General features: G+C 42.8%; 1 protein-coding gene across 5 annotated transcripts in view; it reads left to right on the plus strand.

Moving 5' to 3' along the window:
* Positions 1-12,466, plus strand: part of LOC121164764 (solute carrier family 4 member 1 adaptor protein) — a 57,111-nt gene that overhangs the window by 10,192 nt on the left and 34,453 nt on the right. For all 5 annotated transcript variants that reach the window (XR_005885155.1, XM_040992994.1, XM_040992991.1 and 2 more), the window contains exons 6-9: positions 1,212-1,372; positions 2,013-2,082; positions 2,454-2,640; positions 8,444-8,555. Coding sequence is in view for 4 of the 5 variants with exons in the window: in XM_040992994.1 (XP_040848928.1) it covers positions 1,212-1,372; positions 2,013-2,082; positions 2,454-2,640; positions 8,444-8,555 (530 nt within the window). In the remaining variant the exon portion in view is untranslated. The remainder of the gene's footprint in view (positions 1-1,211; positions 1,373-2,012; positions 2,083-2,453; positions 2,641-8,443; positions 8,556-12,466) is intronic.

The following is a 12,466-nucleotide window of genomic DNA, read 5'->3' on the forward strand; positions in this document are numbered from 1 at the left end:
GCCGGGATTAGAACCAGTGCCCATATGGGATCCTGGCATGCAAGGTGAGGACTTTAACCACTACACTATTCGCTGGGCCCTAAGTTAATACTTTTAACATTAAAAAATTCACATTGTTATTGGCAATAATAAAATATTGGAAAAAACTTTAAAACCCCACATACGAGATTTTCTGGGTAAAAGATTGTATGTGTAAGAGTACACACAAAGGCAAATAGTAATGAGGAAGAGCTCTGTAAATAAAAGTTCTGCTTTCAGGATTTTTTTTAAACAAGTGAGAGTATAGTATGCTGCCTTTTGTATAATAAAGAAATGCATGGGCCCAATTTGATTGCTCTATTGGTTAATCCTCCACCTCCAAGTACTGGGCTCCCATATGGGTGCCGCTTCATGTCCTGACTGCTTTGCATTCAGCTCCCTGCTTGTGGCCTGAGAAAGCAGTAGAGGGCGGCCCAGGGACCCTGTCCCCATGAGGGGGATGCAGAAAAAGTTCCTAGCTCCTGGCTTTGGATTGGTTCAGCTCCAGCCATTGTGGCCACTTGAGGAGTGAATCAGTGGACAAAAGATCTTTCTTTCTGTCTCTCCTTCTCTCTGTGAATCTGCCTATTCAATAATAAATAATATAAAAAAAAAAGAAAAAAATACATGGTATTACATGGTGTGTGGCTATCCTTACCTGTGGTTTAACTGCCTTGCAAAATGCCCACCTCAGCACTTTGTGTTTTTATTTATATTTTATTTTTATTTGTTTGTTTATTTTTTTAAAAGGCTTCATTATTTACTTAAAGCTAGAGTTGCAAAGAGAAAGATCTTACATTCTTTGAATCACTCTCCAAATGGTCTCAGTATCTGGATATGGGCCAGGCCAAAGTAAGGAGACCGGAAGTCCATCTAGTTCTTCCACAGCTCCCATGTGGGCGTCAAGGGTTCAATCGCTCCAGTTGTCTTCTGTTGCCTTCCAGATGCAAATATCCAGGAGCTGGATAGGAGGTGGAACAGCCAGGACTTGAACCATGTGAGATGCCAGTGCCACAGGCAGAGGATTAGCACACTGTGCCACAATACCAGCCATAGCGTTTTGTTTTTATATGTCATTTGGCAATTTATAGAATGCCATCGTTCAGTACTTGACTGTAGTATTTTGATTTATTTACTTTTTTTCTTCTTCTCATGAAGGTTATTTTATGATCAATTATTTTATCCATCCCTAGTATCTAGGAAAAGGAAAGCCAAGAACTGGGAAGATGAGGACTTTTATGATAGTGATGATGACACATTCCTGGATCGCACTGGTCTGGTTGAGAAGAAGCGATTGAATCGAATGAAGAAGGCTGGGAAAATCGATGAGAAACCAGAGACCTTTGAATCCCTGGTAAGTTTTACTTATAGAAGTAGTTATAGCCATTTATATTTTTTAGTCAAATAATGCTATATTTAAACCTGTTTTGTAACTGTTGTGGCAGAAGCCTTAGAGTCGGGTACTGAGGCGTAGTTTTTCAAGCTCTGTATAAACAACTGGTGTTAGCTGAGTTGTTCAGTCTCTAGGCCATAACTCATCCGTTATAGACTTTTTGTTTGTTTGTTTTTTGGCTTTTGGGTTTTTCTGGGGGGATATGATTTCACCCCTAAAAAAAAAAAAGGGAAAAGTTCCAATTTATGGTATCTGGGACGAAGTTGACTATCGGCTCCTGGCAGTGAAGAAGAGTTGAAGCAATTGTTAGGAGTGGGGTGTGGTATTAATGAAATAGAATGTCCTTTGTGAAATTATCATGCATTGAGACTGTGTTTCGTATATTCAGAGCTTAAAATGTCCAGAGGCTGTCCTTTGGATTGGTCAGTGAAGACAAATGCCTTGTGAGTAAAATAAAATGAGTTGCTCATTCTGTTTAACTCTGAGTTTGTTAACTCAGAAATTGATTCAGCTGTAACTAAATAGGCAAATGAAAGTATTCGCTCCATAAGGAGCCTGAAAGAGTTAACGTGTGTTAACCCTGTTGCTATTGGGGTTACAGGTTGCAAAGTTAAATGATGCTGAAAGGGAGCTCTCTGAAATTTCTGAAAGGCTGAAAGCCTCAAGCAAAGGTAAGGCTTTCATCAGGTATCTGTTGAGCACCTGCTTTTCGTGTAGTGAGGTGCCCTGCCCCATACCCTGGGCTATGTTGGTTAGTAATATGTATCATACAGAATATGGGGTCTTGCTAAGGAACAACAAGGCACTTTAGACTGAGAAAGATTACTAAATCATTTGCTTAACCCCTTTATGAAGCAGTTGAAGGAAATGAAGCCGAGGCAGACAAAATGTTTTCCCAATGCCTCGCAGCTCTAACCTGCTTCTTTTCCCCTATTTTAGTAATGACTTTTGTCCAGCTTTATGTGGGTGAGTTCTCAATTCATGCTGAATTGACATGCGTGACCATCTTCCTAAGCGTGTGCATCATCCCTTTCTTGTGTAGCTCTGTCCGAGTCACCGTCGCAGGATTCTTTAGATGCATTCATGTCAGAAATGAAGTCAGGGAGCACGTTAGATGGCGTGTCCCGGAAGAAGCTTCACCTGAGAACTTTTGAACTGAGGAAAGAACAACAGAGACTTAAAGGGTTAATAAAAATCGTAAAGCCAGCAGAGATTCCAGAACTAAAAAAGTAAGTCTTAATTATGTTTGGAATTTTACACAAGCATGGTAGCAGAGATAACATTTTGAATTGTTCTTTCATCTTCTTAGATAATCGTTATGTGGTAGGACAGTAAGAGACCCTTCAAAGCAAGGGTGGGGAATCTTTTCTGCCAGGAACCATTTGACTATAACATTGCTCATGGCCCATAAAAATTATTAACTTAAAAAGTAGCCTGCTCTAGTTTTATTGACTCCTTAGTCCCGCCTGTGGTTGCCTTGGCAGGGCCAGACCAGATGATTCCTGGGCCTTTGAGGGCCCTTAGGCTGGATGTCCTCCACCCCTACAAGCATACAAGGCGGTGCTTTCACAGAGCAGCCAACAGCCTGTTAGTCTGTGAACTCTAGGCTGTTAGTGAATTTTTGCAGAAAGGTATTGATTCCTGGTTTATGGGAAGGCTACAGTTTTTTATTTACGTCTTTTAGTGCGTAGTAAACAATATGCATATGATGCTGATTTCTCTCATTTAGAAAGGCCTTTGAATGGTAAATAAATATAACTGGCTGCTCAAGAGAAATATAGGTAAAGGTATCAGTTGACAGGCCACAGAAAAAGAAATACAGGTGGCTTTTAAGTATATAAAAATTACTTTGAAAACATATGAATCCTAAAAGTAATACCTTACCTTTTTTAATCCATTAAATTGAGATTCGTTAAATATGATAGTACACTGATAAGGCTGGGGTGAAAAGACATTTTCTAACATTGCTTGTTGAAAACCAAATTAATACCTTCCCTGTGCAGGGCAAGCTGACACTGCCCATCTTGATAACAAATGCGCGTGTCCTTTGAACTTCTAGGAGTTTGTTCCTCGCATTCTTAGGAAATGATGAATATATGTTGCAGCATTGTTGTTAATAATTCAAAGATTAGAAATCACTCATGTTTATCAAAGGAAATGGGTTTAACAAAATAGTGGCAGGCACTGCAGGTTTTACCTGTATTTGGGAGCCCTGCATCCCATGTTGGAGGTCTGGTTTGAGCTGAATTTGAACTGTTCCATCCTTCTGGTCCAACTTCCTGATAATGTGCCTGGGAAGCAGCAGATGATGGTCCAGCTGCTTGGGAGACCCGTATAGGATTTCTGGCTCTTTTTGGCCTGACCCAGCCCCAGCTGCTGCGACTGGGGAGTGAGCTAGCAGACAACTTCTCTCTTTTCTCTCTGCTTCTCTGTCAGTCTGCCTTTCAAATAAATAAATAAATAAATAAATTTTTTGAAAAATAAATTATATAATAGAACATGTAAGAACATGTATTTATGTGTTATCGGTATAGACATATGGTGTTTTTATTGCTATATGACCATGAAAAAATGAGGCAACTATTTAGGTGGAACCATTGTCAAAAGATATACTAAATAATAAAAGCAAGGCATAGAACAATATATGTATAAAAGTGCTGACTGTCAAAAAAAGAATGGTGGTGTGGGAAGAATAGTGGCCTATGACTACATAGAATCTGTTAAGGTCAGCTTTGCTAAAACCTGACTCTGAGATTCTTCTTCAGATGATTTCTTGAGAGAATGTGTTCATTGGAAATCCATATGGGAATGAGAGCAGCCAGTGGAAGAAGCTCAGTAAAGATGTTGGTTAGTGGGGCTGGTGTTGTGTTATAGCAAGTTAAGTCATTGCTTGCAGTGCTGACATCTCATATGGGCAGCAGTTTGAGTCCCAGCTGCTCTACTTCCAAACCAGCTCCCTGTTAATGGGAAAAGCAACAGAGGGTGGTCCAACTCCTTTTGTCCTTGCACCCATGTGGAATACCCAGAAGCAGCCTTAGGCTCCTGGCTGTGAACTGGCCCAGCGCTGGTCATTGCAGGGAAGTGAACCAGTGCATGGAAGACCTCTCGGTTTTTCCTCCTTTCTCTGTAACTCTGTCTTTCAAATAAAAATAAAATGAATCTTAAAAAAATAGAAAATGGGGCCTGGTGCAGTGGTCCAGTGGCTAAAGACCTCGCCTTGTATGTGCCGGGATCCCATATGGGCGCTAGCTCTAGTTTCAGCAGCCCCGCTTCCCATCCTGCTCCCTGCTTGTGGCCTGGGAGGATGGTCTGGGATGGCCCAAAGACTTGGGAACTTGTGCCTGTGTGGGAGACCCAGAGGAGGTTCCTGGCTCCTGGCTTTGGATCGGCTCATCTCCAGCTGTTGCGGCTACTTGGGGAGTGAATCATCGAATGGAAAATCTTCCTCTCCTCTTCTCTGTGTATCTGCCTTTTCAATAAAAATAAATAAATCTTTTTTTTGTTTGTTTGTTTTTTATTATTTTTTTTTTTTTAGAAAGGCAGATATACTGAGAGGAGAGACAGAGAGGAAGAGCTTCCGTCCGAGTATTCACTCCCTAAGTGAGCGCAACGGCCGATACTATGCTGATCCGAAGCCAGGAGCCTCTTTCGGGTCTCCCACGTGGGAGACCCGAAAGAGGCTCAAAAGATCCAAAGCTTTGGGCCGTCCTCGACTGCTTTCCCAGGCCACAGGCAGGGAGCTGGAAGGGAAGCGGGGCTGCCGGGATAGAACCAGCGCCCATATGGGATCCCAGGCTCGCAAGGTGAGGACCTTAACCACTTGCTCCACCACGCTGGGCCCAAAATAAATAAATCTTAAAAAACAAAAACAGAAAATGGCTTTTCAGGAGGGCCTGAATAGCATCACAGATAACATTCAGTTAAAGGCCTTGGATATTTATATAGCTCTCATCACACACATATCTAGGGGTGAAGGGAAGAGTGTACAGTGATTCTGAGACAAATGTGTGTGTGAGCCTTTTTGGTAGCTCTGCTGGTAGGCCTAGTAAAGGGAATATGGAACAGGTACGAACAGCATCTGCTACCTAATATGTAAAGAATTATATAAAAAAATGAGAGCCTCATTGCTTCCGGGAAAGGGAAGTGAGCAACTGGCAGATAGTGATGGAAGGGAGGTTTTCCTCTCCTGTATCCTTGATACATTTTCTGTTTGAACATTTAAATATACTTTACATCTTGATATGCCTGTTTTTAAAAAGATTTATCTTATTTATTTGAAAGGCAGCATTACAGAGAGAGATGGAAGGACAGAGGGTCATCTTCCATGTTCTGATCCACTCCCCAAGTGACCACAATGGTTGGAATTGGGCCAGACTAAAGCCAGGAGCCTGGAGCTCCATCTGGGTCTCCCATGTGGGTGGCAGGGTTCCCAGGACTTGGACCATACTCTACTGCTTTCCTAGGAGTATCAACAAGGAACAGGATGGAAACTAGAGCAATCAGGCCTCAAACCAGTGCTCATGTGGGATGGCAGTGGCTTAACCTGCACAATGTTGATCTTGTATTATACAGGTTGTTTTTCTTTTTTTAAGATTTATTTCTTTTTATTGGAATGTCAGATTTATAGAGTGAAGGGGAGACAGAAAGATCTTCCATGTTCTAGTTCGCTCCCAAAGTGGCCGCAGTGACCAGAGCCGACCCAATCTGAAGCCAGCAACCAGGAGCTTCTTTCAGGTCTCCCACTTGGGTGCCAAGGCTTTGGGTTGTCCTCAACTGCTTTCCCAGACCAGAAACAGGGTGCTAGAAAGGAGGTGGAACCAGGATATGAACAGGTACCCATTTGGGATCCGGCACATGCAAGACAAGTGTTCTGCAGTGGTGTTCATGTGGTCAGTGGCTACTGTATTGCATAGTGCCAATACAGAATATTTCCATCATTGCAGAAAATTCTACAGGACAGCACCTCTTTAGACTGTGAGTAACTATCTCCAGCCAATGAAAATGTTGAGGAGCTCTCCAGCTGCAATGTATAGTCCTATCTGTCATCACTCTGATTACTTATCACATAGGAGATGCTAATCCTCACACCTCTCCACTTACACACACACTTTTTCTTTCTAGATTTATTTGAAAGGTAGAGAAAGAGGGTGAGAGAGACAGGGAGAGATCAGTCTTCCATCCACTGTTTCATTTCCCCCAATGCCTGTACGTCAGGGCTGGGGTAGGCTGAAGCAGGGGCCTAGAAGTTTATCCAGGTCTGCTAGTTACTGAAGAAGCGCTAGAGTGACCTGCTGCCTCCTGGAGTGTGCATTAGCAGGAAGCTCCATCAGAGATAGGGTAGCTCAGGCTTCAGCCAGACATTCCAGTATTGGATGGAAGTGTCCCAAGCCAAATGCTTGCCACACACCTCTTTTTTTTTTTTTTAACTTTATTAAGAAATGTTATGTATTATTAAAATAAGGGGAGACTCCAGGGAGCTGATGGGTTGGTTTTACTGGTTAATCGGCCTGCAAACACCATCATCGCATTTGGGTGTCAGTTTGTGTCCTGATTGCTCCATTTCCCATCCAGTTCTCTGCTTGTGGCCTGGGAAAGAAGTAGAGGATAGCCCAAATGTTTGGGACCCTGCAGTCATGTGGGAGATCCAGAAGAAGCTCTTGGCCCCTGGCTTTGAATCAGCTCAGCTCTGGCCATTACGACTACTTGTGTATGGAAGATCCTTCTGTATCTTCTTCTCTCTATAAACCTGTCTCTCAAATAAAAATAATAAAGACATCTTTAAAAAAAAATAAAGGAAACTCTAGGTAAATACGGTGTTTTTCAAAGGCTGATTGGCAATAGGGTCAGCATGGACCCATCTCCAGCTGGCTACTGAAGAGTTCATGTTTATTTTCCTTCACCAGTCACCTTTGTACTGGACTCAGCGTTTGAATGTGTAGTCACAAAGCGCTTTGCAAATCTTGCCCCTAATAACTCTGCATATTACAATTAGTCCTGTCATTGTGCAGTCGCACTCTGCTGGCTTAAATGCCTCTTTCTTATTGTTGTATTTTTTAAAATATATTTTTATTTTGAATTCTGAATAATGTGGCACAATTTCGTATAGGCTGGGATTTTCCCCTGACTCCCACCCCCCAACAGATTTCCCCCATTTTACTACAATAGTGTAGTCCTTCATAAGGAATCATATTTCAATTAGTCTTATTTAAGTGTCCCCGACATTGTTGGTACAGACAATGTCAGGCAGTCCAGCATCCTCTTGTCTACACATGTCCAACAGTTTGATTGGAGATCTGTCTTTTGTCTGAAAACAGGGATGCATGTTCCATTATTCCCCCACATCTGTATATAATAGACCCCAGTACTGTATCACAATACATTTCCATAATTGAGAAGCCATGAAACAAGGTCAACAAACTGGTATGAGTTAGAATAGCCACAACAACAACAACATCAACAACAAATTACAGCACCATGAAAAAACGTGCCACTGAATAACCAACACATGAGTGACAAAAAGGAAACACAGAAGTCTCTAGGGAAAAATGATGCTACCGTGTAATCCATGAGCCAATGATGAATTTGACAAGAGAAAAGGAATTATTTGGAATACAAAACAAATAAAAAACATCAAAACACGTGGGATGCAGCCAAAAAAGCAAACAACCAACTGAAAAACAATATGGATCAGATTATTGAAGTTGCACTTTCCATGTTGGTTTCCTTATATAAGACCATATGATATTTGTTCTTTTGTGATTGACTCGTTTCACTGAGCATAATGGTCTCTAGTTGGGACCACCTAATTGTAAAAAGCATAATTTCACTCTTCTTAATAGCTGAACAATATTCCATGGAGTAGTGTACCACAGTTTTTTTAACCACTCTTTTTTGGTTGCACCTCTGGATTATTGTATTTTTAGATACTTGCTGTAATTTTTGTTTTACCGTAAGTTTGTCATTGTCATGGTATTTTTAGATAAAAGCTTGGACTCACTGGAATAGATATGTTTAATTATTCTTTATTTCTAGGACTGAAAGTCAGACTACAGATGCAGAAAACAAAGCTAAAAAGCTTACATTGCCTCTCTTTGGTGCCATGAAAGGAGGAAGTAAATTCAAATTAAAAACTGGAACTGTAGGGGTAAGTTTTGAAGAAATTTTAAACTTTTAGTTCTTGAGTTCATCCTGAGCAAGTTTTTCGCATTTGAAAGCAAAAAAATAACGAACTTTTTAGCGATGTGAAAAAGAGCTGTGGGTTGGGGTAATCACATCTTTACCACATCGTGGTTCTTGGGTTTTCTTACTCAGTTTAAAATGTCCAAACCTGGGCCTGGTAGCCTATCAGCTAAAGTCCTCGCCTTGAATGTGCCAGGATCCCAAATGGGCACTGGTTCTAATCTCGGCAGCTCCACTTCCCATCCAGCTCCCTGCTTGCGGCCTGGGAAAGGCAGTAGAGGTTGGCCCAAAGCCTTGGGACCCTGAACCCATGTGGGAGACCCAGAGGAAGTTCCTGGCTTCTGGCTTCGGATAGGCTCAGCACCTGCCATTGTAGTCACTTGGGGAGTGAACCATCCGCTGGAAGATATTCCTCTCTGTCTCTCCTCCTCTCTGTATATATGTCTTTCCAATAAAAATAAATAAATCTTAAAAAAAAGAGAGAGAAAAGAATGTCCAAACCTGGTGAATGTGTTCATGTGGATCATTTGCATGTAATTGATTTGAAAATTAGAATGCAAATTAACTCATTTATAATGAATATTCCATTTTGGAATTGGTCTCTGGGATGGGTATTTGGTGCTTAGGATGACTGTACCCCGTGTCAGAGTACTTGCTGTTTTTTGTTTTTCATTTTACTTGAAAGAGATCTCCCATCTACTGGTTCACTCTCCAGATTACTGCAATAGGCAGGGTGGGGTCAGGCTTAACATAGACCCTGAAACTAAATTTGGACTTCCTGTGTGGGTGGTAAGACCCAAACACGTGAGCCATCATCCACTGCCTTCTAGGGTGCACATCAGCTGGAAGCTGGATTGGAAGAGAAGGCACCAGGACTGGCCAGGCACTCTGATAGGGTGTTGGTATCCCTGGTAGCAGTGTAAGCACTGTGCTGAATGTCTGCCCTGAAGTGCCTGGGTTAGAGGCCAGGCTGTATTTCTGTTTCCACCTTCCTGCATTTGCACACTCTGGAAGGCAGCAGATAATAGTCTGGACACCTGGGTCTCTGCCACCTACTTGGGAAATGCAAATTGAGTTCTAGCCTCCTGATTTTGGTCTGGCTCAGCCATGGCAAATGCAGGCATCTGAATGGTGAGTTAGTGGCTTAGAAGGTCTCTCTGTTTCTCTGCCTTTCAAATAAATGTTATCAAAACATTTATTGTGGCAGTGGCATAGTAAGTTAAGCCTTGGGCCATGTGAGCATTAGTTTGAGTCTCAGCTGCTCTCCTAATTTCTGCTATCTGCTTATGGCCTAGGAAGACAGCCGAGGACGGCCAAGTTCTTGGGCTCCTGCCACCCACACTGGCGGCCCTGGGGAGTCTCCTGGCTCCTGACTTCAGATCTGCTCAGCTTCAGCCACTGCGACCAATGGAGGAGTAAATCAGCGGATGAGGATCTGTTTCTGTCTCTTCTCTCTTTGTAAATCTGCCTTATAAAAAATAAATCTTTAAAAAATTTTTTCAACTTTTGCTAATTGAGGGGGAAAGATTTATTTTATTGGGAGGGCAGATTTACAGAGAGGAGGAAAAAAAGAGAGAAAACCTTTCAGTCCACTGGTTCACTCCCCAGATGGCCACATCTGCTAGAGTTGAACTGATCTGAAGCCAGGAGCCAAGAGTTTCCTCTGGGTCTCCCACATGGGTACAGGGTCCCAAGGCTTTGGACCATCCTCAACTGCTTTCCCAGCCACAAGCAGGGAGCTGGATGGGAAGTGAAGCAGCTGGGTTATGGATCGTCACCCATAGGGGTTGCCAGCATGTGAAGGTGGAAGATTAGCCTGTTGGGTCTCTTGGATTTACTAATACTTTTCCCTGGTAGATGGATTTAATATCAATATCAGACTCAACTAACACTTGTTTTTTTCCCCTAAAGTTTTGTTTGTTTGTTTGAAAGGCAGAGTTACAAAAAGAAGGAGAGTTTGATCTTCTATCATTTGGTTCACACCCCAGAATGCCCCAGTGGCTGTGACTGGACCCAATGGCTGGGTTTGGACCAGGCTGAAACCAGGAGGCAGGAGCTTCTTCCAGGTCTCTCACATGGGTGCAGGAACCCAAGGAGTTGGTCCATCCTCTGCTGCTTTCCCAGGCCTTGGTAGAGAGTTAGATCTGAGCTGAAGCAGCTAGGAGTCGAACCAACACCCACATGGGACACTGGCATCAGGGATGGCAGCTTTGTGTGCTGTACCACAGTGCTAGTCTCTCAACTAACACTTATAACAATACAGGGGAACACTTGCCTCTGCCATATGATTTCCTCACTTGCTTTAATTCTGGTAACACCTTATGGCATATGGGAATTACTACCTGTTATGGACATGAAAGAGAGAGGTTAAATACCAGATCGCATCAACATTAGGTAACATAATTGGTGGTCAGATCTTGTCTCTTGAGTTTTATGGTCTTTCTGTCCTATAATACTTCATTGGTTCCTGCTTTATATGCGTTTCTAGACATAGATTCCACTTTTACAGATGTGAATGTTGTGTGCCAGTTGTATTGAACGGACATAACAAAGTACCACAGACTGGGCTGCTTACACACGAAATCTCCTTTTTACAGTTCCAGAGGCTGGAAGCTTAAGATCTAGGTGCTTGCAGGATTGAGACCTTTCCTGCAAGCCTGCAGCAGGCTGGCTGGCCTCTTGCTGCCTGTTCACATGCCTATCCCACCTTTTTGTTTCCAAACAGATTGTCCTCTTCTTTTTTGAATGATCCTGTTTTAGTTTTTGTGTGAGAGGCAGAGTTACAGATTGCAAGAGAGAGAAGGGAGATACCTTCTGACTGCTGGTTCACTCCCAGAATGGTAACAACAGCCAGGGCTAGGCCAGGCAAAAACCGGGCACTTCTGATGTCCCGCTGGGCTGCATGGACCCAAGCTTTTTGGCTGTCTTATGCTTTTTCCAGGCCATTGGCTGGGAGCTGGATCAGAACTGCAGCAGCCTGGACTTGAACCAGCACTCACACGGGCCGCCAGCATCACAGGCAGTAACTACTCGCCATGCCGTAACAGCAGCCCTGAAAAGCCTTGATTGGAGTGCTTAGGCTATTTTTTCAGATGTGTCTTCCTTTCTTTAGGATCTATTTTGCTGACTTACATGTTTTGTTTCCTTGAAATTAAAAAGTAGTACAGATTGTTTTCTTAGGAATATTTGCTTGATTTACTCCCCAGATGATTTTATAATAAATGAAAGTTTTTAAAATCAGGAAATACAAGAGGACAGAATTCCTGCAGAATTCCTGGAATAAATGTTTTAGTATTTATTGTAAAGTCAGGTGTACAGAGAGGAGAGACAGGAAAATCTTCCATCCATTGATTCACACCCCAAGCGGCTGCAACGGCCAGAGCTGAGCTGATCTGAAGCTGGGAGTCTGAAGCCTCTTCTGGGTCTCCCACTCGGGTGCAGGATCCCAAGGCTTTGGACTGTCCTTGACTACCTTCCCAGGCCACAAGTAGGGAGTTGGATGGGAAGTGGGGCCACCAGGATTAGAACTGGGACCCATATGGGATCCCGGCATGTGCAAGATGAGAACTTTAGCCACTAGGCTGCTGTGCCAGGCCCAGCTAGTCCACTTTTAGTCCAGCTCCCTGCTTATGGCAAGGGAAAGCAGCGAAGGATGGCCTGAAACATTGGGATTCTGTGTCCATGTGGGAGACCCGGAGGAAGCTCTTGGCTCCTGGCTTCAGATCAGCTCATCTCTGGCTGTTGAGGCCATTTGAGAAGTGTACCAGCAAACGGAAGATCTTTCAGTCTCTCTTCTTGCTGTAAAATCTTCCTTTCAAATAAAAATAAAGAAATCATTAAAAAAAAAAAAGATAAATGTTTCATTCGTTAGTTCAC

The sequence above is a fragment of the Ochotona curzoniae genome, unplaced genomic scaffold (assembly GCF_017591425.1).
Source record: "Ochotona curzoniae isolate NIBS_2020 unplaced genomic scaffold, NIBS_Ocur_1.0 contig_883, whole genome shotgun sequence".
Taxonomy (NCBI): Eukaryota; Metazoa; Chordata; class Mammalia; order Lagomorpha; family Ochotonidae; genus Ochotona; species Ochotona curzoniae.